Consider the following 20,015-nt stretch of genomic DNA (forward strand, 5'->3'; position numbering starts at 1 on the left):
TTGATTTCCAGGCAGGATATATAACATCTATATATAATTTAAAATAAAATATCTATATTTAACTAACATGACTGTATTTTTAGATGTTGAGTTTCTTGCCGGTTCTTCTCGTTAGAATCTACATTCCGAACCGGTGGTAGCTTTTTCTTAATATAGTTTGTTAAATGACGATTCAAAAGTGCTTGTAAAAGCCTATTTGAATAAAGTATATTTTGATTGATTGATTTAGGGTTTGATAGGCATAAAAATAGCCTAATCCTTCCTTGAAGTTTAATCTTGATTTATATGAAATTTCATCAATTTCGGTTCAGTGGTTTGGCTATGAAACAGGAACAGATAGATGGACAGATACTTTCGCATTTATAGTATTAGTTAATATGTTCTAAATTACATTGTTATGTATTCGCTTTAATTTACTATTGGTAATTTAAATTAATAAATTATTATTTTAATTAATATTCATATATATGAACATACGGATTGATGTATTAAGGATAATATATATAATTGTGGGATTATGTACAATAATATTTTGATATTTATCAAATAATTCAACTGTTAACGATATGGTGAAAACATTATCGTTTTAAACTTAAATATTCTTATAAAGATTGTAATTTGACTTTAAATATTTTTTTTAGGGTAAACTAATATTTAAAAATAAAAAGCACTGTTATTTGCCTGTTATAAAACCGTATTTTTACGCAATCACCACCCATGGCCCACTCAATTTGAAACATCTACCCAATAAATTACACGTAAACCGATTAAGGGTTCTATCGAACGCGTGGGAAGGGGGCCTTCTGTGACGTCACTGTTTAGAATTTTAAATATTTATTACATTAGACTAAAAGGATCAGCATTAACAAATCCTTTTGAATTTTATTGGTCTCAGTTTGTTTCATGATTTTTTGATAATTTAATTAATTCAGTTTTTTTTTTTATTTCTTATGAAAGTATTGGAATTATGTTTAGGCCTATCTACACTATCAACTTTTCATAATATAGAACCGTACGTTTAACACAAGTGCTTTAGCTACTTACATTGGGATCAGAGTAATGTATGTGATGTTGTCCAATATTTATTATTTATTTATAAAAAAAAGGTACACACGTTACGTTTGATTGATGTTAGTTATTATAAAACTTAAGTCTTTAGTAGAAACTAGTTCTGTCCGCAGTTTGACATTATTTAATTTGTAATATATCGAAATTATACACAGATTATTTTTTATTCATGCATATGTACTTATTATGTTACGCGTCGGATGAATTTTAGGGTTAAATTTATAAAAAATACTTGACATATATAAGAATGGACAGATAAGTTCACGGACATAAACCTATCCGTAGCATTAAGTTCAACATATGTATCTTTCAAAATACTATTCGAACCGTGTTTAAACTTGAAGCTATTTCAATATTTGTATTATTTTAATTGATTGATAGCCCTCAAAACTAAACACGCGACAAATATTAATTGAATGATAGCCCGCAAAACTATATACAAATATTATTGCTCGCAAAATTGTCTCTTTCGACAGTTACGAGTTTACCCGAGTATAATATGTTCAGTACACACACAACGGATGAGAATATATATCAAAGTAGTGACAGATTTCTTTATCTTTTGAAAATTCTTAATAAACAATATTTGATATTAATAAATTTAATTATTTTTTAAAACCATTTTAAGTAATTAAAGACTCTACTTCAACTTTAATGTCGTTCATTTTCACCTTGATTGCGAAGCCGGCCTTGCTCTTTCTTACCGAGACCTAGATATCCTTTCTTGCCTGGCGTACAAATTGCAACATTCATATGTACCACGAGCTGGGGTGTGCCTTTACCTCAGAGATGATATCTACATATATAAGACCTATCGATGATCTGGCTGCGTGTAGCTTCGAATTGCTCGCATGGGCGGTAGTAGTCACTTTCCATCAGGTGAGCCTCCTGCTCGATTGCCACCTATAACAAAAATGTAGAATAAAAAATATACAAATATCTGGGTTATTTATGATATGTGTTAGCGGACGAGCAAATGAACTATCTGGTGGTAAATGGGTGACCTGGTCACCACTGCTCATAGGCATTAGCACCGTAAGAAATTTAATCCAACACCAATGCACCACCAACCTTGGAAAATAGGATGTTGTGTCCCTTATGCCTGTTTTTACACTTACCATTCAAACTCAACAGTATTAAATATTATATGTAAAATTTTATTTAAATTTCATAAGGAGTTTCCTACGTTTATTTAAAATTTGCAATTTTCTTAATGAAATGGCGGGTCAGAATATGACATTGCATAAGTGCCCAATGAGCTGAGACAGCCAACTTAATAGAACACGTGGATTAAAACCGAGTCACTGAGTTTTCGTGCAAATTTATATTTAAAATTCATCTCTTCCTGGCGGTGCAAGACAATATCGACAGAAATCTTTCATGTGTAGGATGAAATTGTGCCACGTATATAACCAACTTGCAGTGGAACACATTAAGAAATATTGTTGTGTCATAATTTGACGGTTGAGCAAATGGTCTACATGATGGTTATTGGTCACCACTTTGACATTAGCGCTTTAAGCTTATGTTCCACAAAACTTGGAAGCTAAGTTGTTATGTCTCTTGTGCTTATATCCTGGCTTACTCATATAACGATATTAAGTATTGCTGTTTGACTTTAGAATATACGATGAGTGGGTGGTTAAATCATAGTTATGCATGTACAATTATCATATAAAATTACTCAGTAATAGAAGTAAAATTTAGAGGCATTAAAGTGGGCGTCATACAGCTTCGAACACGCTACCCTTACATACACAAGTGTTCGTGATTTTTGTTATTATCGTGCCTCCACTTGCTTATAACACGAATATGGATATTTAATTGTATAACTGGAAGGCTTAAGCGAATCAATATGGGTTATTAGGACAAATTTAATACGAAGGCCGGTTAATCCATTATATATATTTTTATATACCTGTCAAGAAGACAAATGAGCCAACCTGGCTTTAGTGGTTTCTTCCGCCTAAAGACTGTAGTGCTACAGGAAGAATTAAATAGTCCCGAGGCTTCCAACGCGTCTCCAGTAATATCTAAGGGCCCGTACTCACCAAGACGGACCGTCTCTTTGTTCGGTCCGTCTAAAGAGATGGATGTCCCAGTGGCAAAACAATTTATATGACACTGATAAGATACATCTAATGTAGATGATTTTAAATGAAATGTTATTTTATTGTGTATGTTATTAAAAAATATTTAAAATAAATTTGAAACTTGTAATTCAGAATCCGTGTATCTACTACCTGTGTTCAATTTGATTGGTATAATTTCCTTTTTAGGTTTAAACAAAGACTTACACACACATACACTTACACACCAATAACATCTGGCCATGTGGCCTTTATTCTATCATCGGAATTGAAGATTTTGTTCTTTATGTATAAAGACTTAGCATAAATGCATACTGGTTTAAAATTTTTGGAATATTTATTGACGTATTCTAGAAAGTTTCGATTCCACTGCTTCATATTATATAAGTCCTTTGAAGGTAATTTTTACTTTTCATATGATGTGACCATTTGAAAAGTGAAAATTATTTTCAACTGGTACGACATATGTTAATATACTTTATTCAAGTAGGCACTTTTAATCGTCATTCGGAAGGTAGATTCTACTGAGAAGAATCAGTCAGTAGTTAGTCTTTTCCAAAATTTAAAATACAAAGTTATTTTAGATAGCTTTTTATTTTATCAGGATATATAATATATTCTGCCTGAAAGTCAACAAGCACTAGCTCCATGGTTTTTTGCCGTCTTCGTCCGTTGATCGGACATGGTTGCGCAACTGTAGGTACTAAATGAAGAGAATAAAATTGTTTTAAGATGAATCTGTGAAGCTAGATGTGCGAATATACAGGTGATACTCCGTAATTTATACTTTTCGCATGGTCGCACTGGTTCCGCATTACGTTCGCTTCAGCTTCGTTCGTTCTATCCGTAAACAAAGTAAAACAATCAGCGTTATTCTAAAAGCATTTCAACACCGGCTGTTTGCTCATCTTAGTGCACTCCGCGTTTTCAACTAGAAATGAATTCGAAAAAAGTTTTGGCAAAAGAAAACGAAGGTGAGACTATTAACTATTCGGCAAATCCGCTGGCCGAGAGCCAAGAGTCGGAGAACACCTGTAGAGATTTTACACGCTCTGTCTTTATATTTAATTATCCCATTTGCAACGCTTGAATAAACGTTAACTGTAAAATTTCGGCAAATTACATGGCTTAGAATTAAAGTTTAAAAATGGAATGACGTCGCAAAATATATGAAGAAATGACATTCCAACTTTAAAATAATGGAAAATGCTATTAGTTCGTATAAAATCCAATATCGTTTCCAAAAATCGATAGTTCATCTCTGGCGATAAGGAAAAAATGCTGATTCTCGGATTGGCCGAGGGAAATAGGATCACGATTGCGAATTTTAAGTCGGTAAAGCGCATTATATCTATCTAAAACTTCTGTATCTGCCTCCGGAGTTTCAATTCTTAATAAATCATTGCGTGAAGGTTTTTAGAGTTCTACGTTTTAACTTTAAATCTCTTCTCATTTACGGTTTTTATTAAATTACTAAAGATGCAATTATTATTTATTTATATAATTGTAATTGTATGTAAAATAGATAATTAAAACATCAAAAAATATCCATACTTTTTTGCACTGTACTGATATTATTAGGTTATTGTAATATTCGTCATATTATGTACGCCTATTCGATTTAATTTTTCTACAAATTGTTGTGTAATTTTCTCTAAGTGATTCAATTGTAAAGCTTTTGAGAAAATAAATGTCTCTAAAAGTATATACTATGCAGATCCGACAAATTTAACATTAACAACCTGTAAATGTCCCACTACTGGGCTAAGGCCTCCTCTCCTTTTGAGGAGAATGTTTGGAGCATATTCCACCACGCTGCTCCAATGCGGGTTGGAATACACATGTGGCAGAATTTCGTTGAAATTGGACAGGTTTCCTCACGAGAAGCGTAAAATAAATTCTTTAAATTTAATAATTTTTCACCATATAAAATGATTGATATTATGTTATGGTAATTAAATTCCGTAAAAAAAAATTAATGAATTATGTATATATGTATGTAGTAATAACCTGTGAATATCCTGATGATAAGGAAATTATTTATCTCCTATTAAGGAGAAGTTATATACATTGTAATTTTTATTTTTGTTATTAGTATTATTACTGTATAATATTAATTATTATTAAATATGCAAATACTAATATTGATAATCACTTATAAAAATATTCCCATGCGCACATAGACACACATACTCAATGGATTTCGTTGAAACAAAAATAATTTTCTTCCCCGAAGCATCTGGATATAACGTAACATTATTATAACCTTCACGAACGAGAGCACACTTAAGATAGAAGGTCTTATTTGTTAATTAGTATCTACTAAAAGTCAAGAACCTCTTATATCATATACTGCCTTGTTATCTTACGACGAAATTGAATTACAGTATTGAAGAAGATTTCGTTGAATCATTTTGTCAATTTTTGGGCACTCATCAACACTTTGAACACCTTATTCCACCTCCCTGCTTTAGTACATGTGGTGGCAGAATGTTATTCGACTTATGCAAAGTTAGATTTAAATAAAAAATACTAAAAAAATATCAACCCTTTCATTAGCTTTAAAAAGACCAAACATATTTACACAGAATGTTCATAAAACCCATTTGTTTTCAGAGTTCACGCATCACTAACGCGAGCGGGGACGCGTGCGAGCGACGCGATCCTTGCCAACATGGCGGCGTATGTATCAGCACAGATGACGGCCCGATTTGCGAGTGCAGGGACGGCGATTACGAAGGTGCCTTCTGTGAAAGAGGTCAGTTTAAAAATTGGTAATACCTCATATAGAAACATCTAGAATAATTTATGTTACTACGTGATGATGAACTTGAATATCGAACATTTAAAACATCCTTCAGTCTAAAAATACTTTTAATCCGTTTAAACCTAGGTGACAAATTTACTATTTTTACTAAAACACTGTTTTTTTAAACAGAATAAAAAAATGTATGTATTTTTTTCTATTTATGTATTATTCATACATAAATAGATGCTCCTATGAGTGAGATACACTCGTGTTACTTTGCCTTTGTATATATACGAAGAATTTTTTTTGCGCGTTTATTTAAGCAAACATGTACATATATATTAGCATATTGTAAATATGCTTGCTATATACCTATATAAATCGGTTACAATAATATAAATCTTGTATATTAATAGCGTAAGCCGAATTTTGTCCCAGCGATTAGGGACGATAGCTGCACGTAAAAATCGGTTACGGTCTAATGTTGAAGAGCTCCAACCTTAGATGGGCAGAAAAATAAAGAGAATTCTTGATTGTAGTTTAATAAATTATTACGATTTAACAAATAATTTTGGAGAGAGGAAAAAGCGTACTGGCCGGTTAGAGGGCGGAACTACGGCTGTATATGAAAAAAAAAAAATGAAAAACGTATACAAAATTAAAGTAAATAGTTATCGACAAACTCCAATTCCAACTGCAACAATTAATGTGTATACTATTGGACATTAAAAAAAAATTTAAAAAAGGTTTCATAATTTTCGCGTCAAATGTAGATGAGTGATTTGCAGTTTACAATGAAATGAAACCAAAACCGAACCTTTTTTTTTTTTTTCTCGCTGGAAAAACGCTTTACGCGCTTCCCCCACGTGATGGTAAGTGGGGGGGTGTGTGGGACTCCCCGGAGCCCTGGATGCGGAGTGCGCCCAGGTACGCCGGGTTTACCCACTAAAAAACCAGCGGTACCCTCTCCGTCTTTCGGCGGGCGCCACGGGATCGCTTACGCTACCGTATATGTTACCGTGACGAACCAAAACCGAACCTGTCATAGGTTTCGAAATTCCTAAAAAAAAATTTTTGTGTAAACGCGACTCGCGCGAGACTCACTAATATAATTTCAATTTCGTACACGTGCCTTTTTTATGTAATAGGCAACGAGGCAACGACAACGAGATTTTTTTATGTAAGGAGAATACGAACGGGAAAATGCGCCACCTGATGACAAGTGATGACCACAACCCGTAGACATTATTACTATTTGGTGAAAGAATATCTGATGACTCAGACGGGTATGCAGAAAGCCGTACCGAATACCACAGAGTACATACTTGTACAGTTTTACGACTACTACGAATTATACCACTATATAATTACGACTGCTTATGGCCTTTAAATTATATGTTCTGGTGAATAATATAACAATGATAATACTTTCATGTTGATATTGACGCTCACAATTCTTTTTTTTTTTTTAATGTGTTGCTCCGCAGACATGTTGTAGGAACGTGCCTTTGGTGTATCTTATCTTTAATTTTAATTTTTTATTTGAGTGTGTCTGTATGTATCTGTAGTGTATGTAGGCGGCGCAATTTATGTTGGTTACTTAGTGGTAGAATTTTGTGTAAGGTGCCTGGGTAGATACCACTTATTTGTCATATATAGTATTATTGTGTTCTGTTTTGAAGGGTGAGTGAGTCAGTGTACAGTGTATTACAGGCACAAGGGACATAACATCATAGCTCTGAAGATTGGTGGCGCATTGGTCATGTACGTTATGATTAAATTTTCGTAAAACACTAATGTGTATGGGCAATGGTGACCGCTTACCATCAGGTGACCCATTGGCCCGTCCGCCAACTTATCAACTTATATCATGAAAAAAGTTTTAAGATTCATTTTGTTACGATACGAAATATGGTATTCTTATGCAATAAAAAACACGAACAAATTTGAAATCATAGATTTAAATGACTTATTTATTGATTCGGAATTTGCCTTTAAATTAATTATAAGTAATATTAAAGTAAGTAAATTAAGAACTTATTTTTTTTTATTAGTCATTAGCAGCCCGTAAATGTCCCTCTGCTGGGATAAAGGCCTCCTCTCCCTTTGAGGAGAAGGTTTGGAGCATATTCCACCACGCTGCTCCAATGCGGGTTGGCGGAATACACATGTGGCTGAATTTCGTTGAAATTAGCCACATGCACTTTTCCTCACGATGTTTTCCTTCACCGCCGAGCACGAGATGAATTATAAACACAAATTAAGCACATGAAATTTCAGTGGTGCCTGCCTGGGTTTGAACCCGAACTCATCGGTTAAGATGCACGCGTTCTAACCACTGGACCATCTCGGCTCAAAACTCGAACTTATAAATATCTCTATTGTAGGTACTAACGTCTTTATTTTTGAGGGAATTTTTTGTGCTTATTCAACCATGATTTTTTTTAATGCGGCTGACTATCATTTCATATTCCTCATGATATGTTCTTTCAACGCCGAACATGAGGTGAATTATATGTAAAAACAAAGTAGATGAAAATAAAGTGGTGTTTGCCTGTATTTGAAACTGCATCTATCGGTTAAGATGATGAGATCTTTGTTCTAACTGATTTCGGCAATGACGGTGATTCGAGGGAGACTAGGAAAAAACTCAGGATATGTGTGCACAAATGTATGCGCAAATGAAGGTGCTTTCTCACACTCTTATTATACGATAGGATGGCAAATATGACACGATTAGAAAAAGTTTAGACGCAAGATTAATAGGCTTTACGTATTTTTCAAGGCTCGGGAATATACTCGTTGCCAACTTTCAGACACAAATTTTCGACAGAAAATCCCAATATTTTTTATCGGCCTGACCTGGGGTTTAAAACCAGGACCTCAGAATCTGCGACCATATATCCAATACACCGCGGCAGTATAGATACACCAACCTGTACATGTTCTTGGTTAAGCTCATATAAAAAAGCTTATTATTACTAATTGATCCTTTGATTTTACGTTGTCAGTAACGGTCTGAAATATAATCTGGCTTTTATTCATAATCCGTGTGCACTATAGCGAATTGAGAGATCAAAATTTTATTGAATTCTTTTCGGAAAATACATTCTCTCAATATACTTTACTTATCCGGAGAGCAGATAAATTGCAAACACAAATTAATCTCTTGAAATACTCTTGTTCCAATTCAACTAAACTTGTTTTTATTATGTTTATTTAAGATAACATTTCCATGAACGTATAATTTATATTGTAATTTTTTTTTGTGATATTTATACCACCGGGTGGTCTGCTCGTCCAACAACTTATCGTTGGACGGGAAAGTGGACTAGTCGCTTAGTGGTCATCCACGCTCATAGACATTGGCGCAGTAGGAAATATTTCTTACATCGCCAATGCGCCACCAACCTTGGGAGCTAAGATGTTGTGTCCCTTATGCTTACAACTACACTGGCTCACCTATAATCATAATAAAACAAAACATTTTAATATATATAAATAATAATAATAATAATATATATTGGACAACATCACATACATCACTCTGATTCCAATGTAAGTAGCTAAGGCACTTGTGTTATGAAAAATCAGAAGTAATGACGGTACCACAAACACCCAGACCCAAGACAACATAGAAAAGTAATAAACTTTTTCTACATCGACTCGGCCACGAATCGAACCCGGGATCTCGGAACCCATGAAAACCGGTGTACACACTACTCGACCACGGAGGTCATCGATATCAATAAATGAGAAAATGTTATTTTTTGTAATGTCTAATTAAATACATAAGTACCAACTGAACATAAATGTCATATCAATCGAATTTCCAGCAAAATCGATGACCTTTTATAGGATGTTCTCTAGACAATAGAAGACATCTTTATCGGTTTTTATTATCTGGAGAACAAAATAGATAAAAATATGAACGAATCGACTGGAACTTTGATCCGTATCTTACCCCATTGTCGATCTTGCCCCAACTCACCCTATATAACAATATTATGTAAGTTAGTAGAGTTAATTTTTGCTTTTTTTCATAGAAAATTTGACAGTTACGAAAATATACGATGTTTTTAACCGAGCACGAGCTATGAAATTCCTCAACACACATAATTTTAAAATATGTAACATTTTTAACACATAATGGTTTCAAATTTCACAAAGGTTCGTTGGAAAAACTGTGAAATGGAAGGCGGCCATTAATTCAGGCACTGCTTTTAAGCGAGACTTTCCAGCTAATGGTAACACCATGTATAATGCTAACTAAACACGCAAATCTTCTATTTGCAACGGCGATGTATTAACGTATCCCTACACTTTAAATATGTCTTGTTCAATTATCCCAATTTCCTTTTTAACGATCAATATAATATTTTTTGGAAGAGGTTAACAGGTAAGTATATCCTTTACGTCATCAATGCTTCACTAACTCTGGAAACTAAGATGTTATATCTCTTGCGCCTGGAGTTACATTCCTTCGCTCATCCTTAAAATAACCGAGACGGGTCCAGTGGTTAGAACTCGTGCATCTTAACCGATGATTGTGGGTTCAAACCCAGGCAAGCACCACTGAATTTTTTATAATTTTGTTTATAATTCATCTCGTGATTGGCAGCGAAGGAAAACATCCTGAGGAAACCTGCATGTGTCTAATTTCAACGAATTTTTGCCACATGTGTGTCTACCAACCTACATTGGAGCAGCGTCGTGGAATGTGTTCCAAACCTTCTCCTCAAAGGGAGAGGAGGCCTTAGCCTTAGTGGGAAATTTTAAGGCTGTTAATGTAATCTTTGCTGATATAATACTTGATGTGGGTACCCAGTCGGTACATAGTCCTACCTCCGAACATAAGCTTTCGAATATGTATATTTGACAATTATCAATTAAACTAATTAATATAACGGCATCTCGTATAATCGTGACGTACGGTAATTGTCAGCTTAGTTGACAAACGGCAGTTGGCAGGTAACAGATCGAATTTCATTTTCGGTTTAGCGTAAATATCCATCGAAGGAATTTATCGCGGAAGAACGTTCATAGCTATCATGTTAATTGAGGTAATATTCAGTATTAATTAAATAGCCTGGTGCTATAAGGGCCAAAGTGCGTTAAAATTCAGACCACAAATTGCCATTTTCCTAATGATTTAAAAAATAAATAATTCATTTGGGCAAAAAGGTGTATGTCGTATAAAATAACCAGTAGTTTAGCTAGCTAGCAGTTCATTGTGTCTATTATAATAATGTAACAAAAGTAAGGTATATAAAGTTGATATTGGCCCTTTTAACACTAGCCACAGAATTAAAAAGGTTTCCTGATGTGTTCGATATTCAAAAGTTTTTTACTTGGTACGGCTTTGTAGCGTACCAACACATTAGTACATACAAAATACTTAGTATTCTTGTGTCCACGTTTGAAGCGTGAGTTAGCCAGTGTAATTAGTAGCACATGGAACATAACATCATAGTCCCCGATGTAGGTAGCGGTTTGTCGATGTAAGGAATGGTTAATATTTTTACAGCATCAATATTTATATGCGGCGGTGACCATTTACAATCTGGTGCGACATTTGCCCGTCTCTCGTATCTATAATATATCAAAAACAAGTTAATTTCAATAATTGTCAAGAAATTCAAATGTAATATAATAAATTTGACATTTGTATTTCGATACGTTGGAATTCTTGCTGCGGAGACAATTAATTCTCATCTTGACACTTAAAACCTTGCCACAGTACAAAAGTCATAAACACGTCAATTATTTTAAGTCCGTTAATTTTCTACATTATTCATACAAATCCTTGAATTATTTGGATAGCGAAGTTTCATTCACCGAATTTTTGAATTTCGATCGAAATTGAAATCATTATCGATTACATAAAATGCATCCATTTAAATAAAAATAGTTAATTATAATTTATACAGTAAATGACGTCACACACGACATAGAACGATAAAAACCGAAGCGTTTTTGTCATCCTTTACATTCTGCAAATAATTTAAACAAAAGAACGCTGCTTTTTTTATGAAAAACTGTAAATATACAATTTCTTTTATTACTACATTTAATAAAATGAGTAATAAAAGAATTGAAATATACACATTTTTTGTACGTCAGATGCAAATTCAATGTTGGAATTTAATTTATTAATATATTTTTGAATGCAAATAAAGCTAGCGTTGGAATGCTGAAGTGCTCAGCTTATAATATAATATTCTGAGCGACTAAAATGATGTACAGTGTTTTGTTTTTAGTTTATTATTATATAAACTTTATTTATATGGACTTTGAGAATACTTTGAATATTACAGATACGAAAACACTTCTTCTAATTGACCATCTGTACTTACAAAAACAAGACGAAACATCTTATTGACATTTTTCTTACAGTCTATATCTATGGGCGATAGCGACAATTACCAACAGACTTGTCATTGTGTTTTACAATGCTAACTAATATTATATTTGCAGAAATAAATTTGTTTAGTAATTGTTTATAACGCTATAAAGTCTTAAATACTCCGGTCATCATGAAAATAATTCATACTTGAACACTTGAATGATATAGGGTACTTAACGTCGCCACCACCTTCTAAAAACGCGCGAATGAAAACTATTATTTAATATATAAATTCATTTTATATCGCCGGCCGACTTTTGAAGGAAGAAATGACTTCTTATGGGAAGTAAACCGTTTCGTTACGTAACGCGTTACAATCCCAGTCTGCCTGCCTTTCTCTTACTCATACGGCAGCGGAAGGTGGGCAATAATGATATTAATTATGTACTTACACAAAATATATTTTATAATCAATAAAATATGTTATTAATAAATAACTTTTCCTTACATAATCATATATATATATATATTAAGTATTCCTAAGATTTGCTCAAGTTAAACAATTTCAGTATTAAACAGTTCAACTTAGATTGGTTTAAGTTGTCACTTTTATCGGGCGTCCGGAGATGCACATGTGATTTTTTTTTTGAAAAATAAAATAAAATACTTGCGATTATAATAAAGTACTTCTCTGTTTCTTATTACAAGAGTTTATATAAAATATGCAAGGTTTCATTGAAAATCTTCTCGAAAGAATTGCAAATAGAAGTTTACAAGTATATCTGGTGTATCGGTACAGTTTTTACACAAGCTTAGTATTTGGCCGAATTTCAAATTGCATACTACGGAGCCATTTCCAACCCACTTCTCAGCTATCATTTAATTGCAATCTGGACGAAATGTGCGAAATAGCATTCGAAACGTTTTCAGACCACGGTCATCTGCATAGAATTATACTTTGAATCATGTTGATTTAAACCCATAAACGAAACATGTACAACATTCCTTCAAACGTGGTGTAATACCTCCTCCGTGGTCGAGTAGTGTGTACACCGGTTTTCATGGGCACGCCACTCCGAGTTCCCGGGTTCGATTCCCGGCCGAGTCGATGTAGAAAAAGTTCATTAGTTTTCTATGTTGTCTTGGATCTGGGTGTTTGTGGTACCGTCGTTATTTCTGATTTTCCATAACATAGGATCTTAAAAAAAAATTGTTTCAAGGTCAGTAAATAGGTTAGATAATATATAAATAATAGGTTAGATAATAATAGTAAAACTTTGATAGTGTCATACTTCTATGTTGAATAAGATTATTGTATTTTTAAATTTCGAATGAAGATTTTTACAGATTACAGTGGTATTACCACAGCTCGCTTAAAAATCTATACAAAAATAAATAATAACAATAAAAAGGTTCTATATTTAAATCGAAAACAAAATCAGCAATAAATAAATGCAATGCACACATGAAACAAAAGCGGATCATTGGTATAAAATAAAAATAACTGATATTTTAAACTAATGAATCTCATAATATTGACATAATATACATACACGGTTCGAGACATAAAGAGTGAAGGAATGTACGCTAGTGTAATTTAGTTCGAAGCAACCAGTTAGTGGGTCGTTAGTTAAAATGTATGGATTCAAAACGGTCAACCCGCACGCCACAGTTTAAAGCCAGCGAGCCGTATACAGCCGTTTTGATGTGGTTAAATATTTAACGACAGATGTGCACCCTGAAGTTATTTAGGAGATGAGAAAGTTTCATTGAAACATACGTACCTATATTAAGAGGTTGTAAATAAATACTTTTTTATGAAGTCTTCACAACCTAGTCGATGAGTTATTTCACCTTATGCAACATAAACTTATTCCATTGAAAGTTTTTAGATTTTTAAAGCACAATGTATAAAACCTTAGCGAAACAAACAAACAATACAAACCACTATGTCCCTGCGTTTTAAATCTGTAATATCTTCGAAAATATTTATTTAAATTACATGCTGTAAAGGGCTATGTTGATCTATATGAGGTACCTAATTGGGAAAGGATTAATGCAGTATTGTTTAAAATCGATTCAAAAATAAGCCGTTATTTTTCGTAAAAAGTAAAGGATAAAAAATAGTTATTGTGGGTTATTCCTAAGAGATAAACACATACAATCGCGAACTTTTTGAAGACCTTTTTAAGGTGTACAATACTGTAGAACATTATTCTGATCTATCTGGTAGGGTTCAGCCAGCGTTTGCAATGTAAGCGCAAAAAAATGTGCTTATTTACGACATCACTTTAGAAACCTCTAAAATTATCAGTGTTTCTTTACTATATTGTGCATGTATTATACATATAAACCTTCCTCTTGAATAAATCTTTTGAAAAAAACCGCATCAAAATGCGTTGTGTTATTTTAAAGATCTAAGCATACATAGGGCAGACAGCGGTAAGTGACTTTGTTTTATACTATGTAATTTATAAAACAACTTTCTGATGATGTTAATGTTGGTTTATCCTGCTTTTTATCTCATTGGTACACTGGCAAATGCCTCACCCTGCCCATAGATATTGGTATTGTAAAAAAGATTTATCTAAGCCAAGTTTTGTCCTTTGTGCCTGTAGTTATACGTCACTCAGCCTTCAAACCGGAATACAAAAATATTGACTTGCACACAGCCCTACCAAGGTAAATGATATATTTACAATGGGCCATGTCCATTATAACAGAAATACAGACATCATTTACATGCATATTTCTTTGTAATGTTAGTGTTCAGCATGCTTAAAGTTTATGTTCGTAGTTTTGGTACTGAGTGCATATAATATCTCTAAAGCATAATTCTACTTAGGGACTCTGTCCTTTTCTCACCTTTGAGGTAACAAGGGTGAGAAAAGGACAGAGGCAGACCTTGCCTATGCGTAGCATGGGTATCACAGATAGGTCGTTTTCTAGGATTTGACGAAAAATATACATTCAGATCGAATTGATGATTACTGATTTTATTTAACTTTTTAAATGTTGGCGTTTATATATTTACATGAGAATATTAATTATATATAAATGAAAATAAAATATAGTAGCTGTACAAACATGACCGCGTCGAATGGAGGCACGAATGCAGCGTTTCCCCCTAGGCAAGAAATTAACGAGCCCTTTTGTCAGAACGAATAACGTAAACGAAACAGCATAAGCAAATGTTACAATTTTAATAAATCAAATCAAACCAAATCTATTTCATGCAAGTAAACAAGTTCACATGAAGCGTTTTTGAATCGTCAATATTTAAACATAGTATATTTTAGAAATATAAATACCGCTTATTGAAATTCTGCATGCGAATGGAGTTTATACGCAATATTTATGTTTATAAAATCAGACGATAGACATGGGTACAATAAATTCCAAATGTATTTAAAACGAGACGGTGAAATATAAATTTCTAACAAGTGTTTTAGACTGAATTCCGTTATGTCAATTATTATTTATTATTATAAAAAAGTGTGTATATCAATGCAAAGATTAAAGCTGTCACGTATTCCGAGTACCTTGTCACTCCTTGTTTCCTCAACGTCACTTATCACACTAAAGTATCACACTTTGTGCTTATATTTAACGCTACTAAATTATGAGAAAAATTTAACAGAGCGGCAACAACGTCTAAAAGTCTTAAGCGACTGAAAATAAATCTATTTACTAGACCATTGCTAGTAATTTGCTAGTCATTTATCAGTTCGACTACTTTTAAGTACCAAATCGGTAACCTGAAGGTAAATGATAACTGCCCATAGATATTAGTACTGTAAGACATAATTATTCTTCGTGTCTATGCATCACCAACCTTGAAAACTGTGATGTTATATCCCTTTTAGTTACGTTGGCTTAATCACCTTTCGAATCGAAATATAACAATACAAAGTATTACTGTTCGGCGGTAAAATATACGATGACTGGGTACGGTACCCACTCAAAGAACGACCACTGAATATTATTGTATTTTGAAACGTACCAATATACTAGTATGATTTAGTGTATTTATTAAGAAATAAATTAATGATCCGAGATGGCCCAGTGGTTAGAACGCGTGCATCTTAACCGATGATTTGGGTTTGAACCCGAAAAAGCACCACTGAATTTTCATGTGCTTAATTTGTGTTTATAATTCATCTCGTGCTCGGCGGTGAAGGAAAACATCGTGAGGAGACCTGCATGTGTCTAATTTCAACGAAATTCTGCCACATGTGTATTCCGCCAACCCGCATTGGAGCAGCGAGGTGGAATATGCTCCAAACCTTCTCCTCAAAGGGAGAGGAGGCCTTTAGCGAAGCAGTGGGAAAATTTACAGGCTGCTAATGCTAAAAAAAATAATAAGAAATATTGTAAATTATATCATCACGCATATACGAGAACGGAGAATTAACTATCGTTCAACGTTTGTGACGACGCGCGAAGCTTCTGGTTTATCTATTACGTATGTATACAAAAACGTAAATAAATCGAGATTACGATAACTAATGCTACAATTTCAATCTTCTAATTATTATTTTTAATGTTATTATAATAATTTAATAAGTTTTTATGAGCGAGGCGCAAATAAAATGTATTCTTTCTTAAACTATTTATTAAGAACAAGAAGTAAAGAAATTACATTTATTCTATCAACTAATAAGCCTAATGTTTACTGCTCGAAGCGTGAGCCAAAATCAAAATATACTTTATTCAAGTAGGTCATTTAACAAACTATTTAAAGTAAAGCTACCGGTTCGGAATGTAGATTCTACCGAGAGGAACCGGCAAGAAACTCAGTAGTTACTCTTTTTAAACATCTAACACTACAGTCATGTTAGTTAAATACATTTATATATGTATGTTATATTACCTGTCTGGAAGTCAACAAGCATTAACTCCACGCTTTTTTATCATCTATATAATCTTGTATCGAATAATATTTCTTCTTTACCAATGTATTTTTTACAAATGACTTGAATCTATGAAACGGTAAAGTTAAATATGATTGCGGAATTTTATTATAGAAACGATTACCTTGCCCCAAGAATGATTTCTTAACTTTGCGGAGTCGGAAACTTGGCGTTATAGGCTTATACTTACTTCTTGAAGTGAAGTGAAGTCTCCCTCGTACTCGGTACCGATGGTTGGTAGTGATTCATCGGTGGTCTGGATGCTGCAACTCGTACGATTCCCACGTTATGTATTACGAAGAATTATTGAATCCACGGCGATCGCTTTGACGGTCTTTGTCTTGTATTCCCGAGAATGCTCGAGTAGGGTGTTATGAGAATTCTTGAATGTGGAATGTCGATGGGAAATACATTACGAAAAGTATAAATCGCTGAGTTATAAATAGTCTAGTCTAATAAATTGATAGTTTAATATTTTTGTTCGACGATGTTCATTAGAGGCGAACGTTTTGTTTAACCAAGTAAGAGAGATTTTAAAACACCTTAATTGATTCGACGAAAACAATTTAATGATGAACTTAACTATACATAGTCGGGCTATATTTGTAAACAATTGTTATTCTCAATTACGTTTCAACTCTGGGGTCATATTTAATTGGTTGCTTGTACTCTCGGCCGGTTTAATTTCGTCTTGTTTATTACTGTAACATAGTTGTATGTATTCGTAGGTAGGTTGGTGGTATAGCTTTGTGTGTTTACTTATCATAATACATTCTAACGCCAACAGCAATACTAATGTTGTGTTGTCGTTTTAAGGGTGAGTGAGCAAGTGTAAAGTCATAGTGTCAAGGTATAAGGGACATAGCATCTTAGTTCCTAATGTTGGTGGCGCGTTAGCAATGTCAGGGTTGTTTAATATTTATTCTAGTGCAATAGGCGTTGGTGATCACTGCCTATTTACTAGATCGCGTACTCGTATAATAAAAAAAAACAGAACAAATGACAGTTGGAAGTGCATTTATTTGTTCCAAATTCAAATAATGTTGGACATTTGATTTTACCCATGTTCGCCGATCGATCAAATTCTATACTAATATTATGAATGCGAAAACAACTCTGTTTGTTACACGTTCATACCACAGAGCCGAGTTTAATGAAGTTGGGTGTGAAACAAGCTTGAACCCCGGGCATCGCGTAGAGTTTATAATATCTGACGACCGACCACTAAAATGGAAAAGAAGCTACTTTTTATACCTTATACCTACGAACGTCCACGTGCTAAAAGTAGTAGATGATAAAATCATGAATGATTTGAAAAAAAATAATTAAATGTGTCGATTTGTTTTTTCTACTTTTCATTTAATAAGTCAATAAAAACCTTTACTTGGTGGTAGGGCTTTGTGCAAGCCCGTCTGGGTAGGTACCACCCACTCATCAGATATTCTACTGCCAAATATGTATTGTTGTGTTCCGGTTAGAAGGGTAAGTGAGCCAGTGTAATCACAGGCACAAGGGACATAACATCTGAGTTCCCAAGGTTGGTGGCGCATAGGTGATGTAAGGAATGGTTAATATTTCTTGCAGCGCCTTTGTCTATGGGCGGTGGTGACTACTTACCATCAGGTGGCCCATATGCTCGTCCGCCAACCAATGCCATAAAAAAAAAAACAAAAAATAGGAGAAATAGATTAATTAGGTTTGAATGTCTTTCTGACAATTCGAAACACAACAGTACTAAGTCATGTTGTTTAACGGTAGAATACGTAATGAATGGATGACATCGACTCCGATGGAATAAACTCTAACACCAATTAATTTGGGTTTGTAGATACTCATTTAGCAGAATTACATTCGACATATGCGGTAAACGTCCCCACAATGCACTCCTTCACCACTGAGCACGATATGAATATACACAACGAAAACTCATTGATTCCTACCTGGGTCCGCACCCGTCTTCTTATGATGCACATATTCTATCGATTGGGCATATCGTCTCTATCTAACTGTCATTACTCATTTAATTTTAAAGTATATACATATATAGCGGGCAAGTGATTACACAAGACTCGTATTGGATAGGAATAGCAAACAAGTAAGTAGTTTATATTTTCCGTCCTCACGTACTGCGATGATTGTCTCTAAGAGTATGGTATGCTGCAGATTATATTCTATTTCAGCTAAATTGAAAACAAGCGTCCCAGTAAGCTCGAGTTTTCATCAGAGCATATTACGTTACGTAACAATTTCGCAAAATAACACAAGCATTAGAAATTATTCTCAATTCTCTATAAGTGGGAATTATATTTCATTTATATATGTATATATACGTATGTAGCTTAGATGGCACGGTTGTTAAAAAACGTGAATCTTAATTGAAGCGTCAATAGCGTAATGTTTTAAGGACTTTGCGATGTAAAACCGCAGGTCCGATCCTGGCTATTGTCAACCTCATTTCTAGCTTTTAGATTAATTGGAAGAGTAAATAGTTATGTTTGTAATTTCTTTGTGATGAAGTAGTTGCTATACTATAAAAATTAATATTGCGAGTTCTAACTGAGTGTGGGGGCTGAGTGTCTGGTAATAAGTGTCCTATATCCTTTCCTAAACGTTTTTTTAAAAATATCATGATGATCGTTTTACTAGTTACTTTTAGCTGTGAAAGAGTAACATACTCACTTTTACATTTATAACATTAGTTATGATTAGAATTAACCGATGATTTCGAGTTCTAACCCAGGCAAGCACCACTGAATTTTCATGTGCTTAATTTGTGTTTATAATTCATCTCGTGCTCGACGGTGAAGGAAAACATCGTGAGGAAAACTGCATGTGTCTAATTTCAACGA

The 20,015-nt window shown here is 33.8% G+C and overlaps 1 protein-coding gene across 2 annotated transcripts in view; it reads left to right on the forward strand.

The window, feature by feature from the left end:
- LOC125070889 (neurexin-1) overlaps positions 1–20,015 on the forward strand; it is a 184,478-nt gene that overhangs the window by 110,038 nt on the left and 54,425 nt on the right. For both annotated transcript variants that reach the window (XM_047680893.1, XM_047680894.1), the window contains exon 5: positions 5,775–5,916. In XM_047680893.1, coding sequence (XP_047536849.1) covers positions 5,775–5,916 — 142 coding nt within the window. The remainder of the gene's footprint in view (positions 1–5,774; positions 5,917–20,015) is intronic.

Source organism: Vanessa atalanta, chromosome 18 (assembly GCF_905147765.1).
Source record: "Vanessa atalanta chromosome 18, ilVanAtal1.2, whole genome shotgun sequence".
NCBI lineage: Eukaryota > Metazoa > Arthropoda > Insecta > Lepidoptera > Nymphalidae > Vanessa > Vanessa atalanta.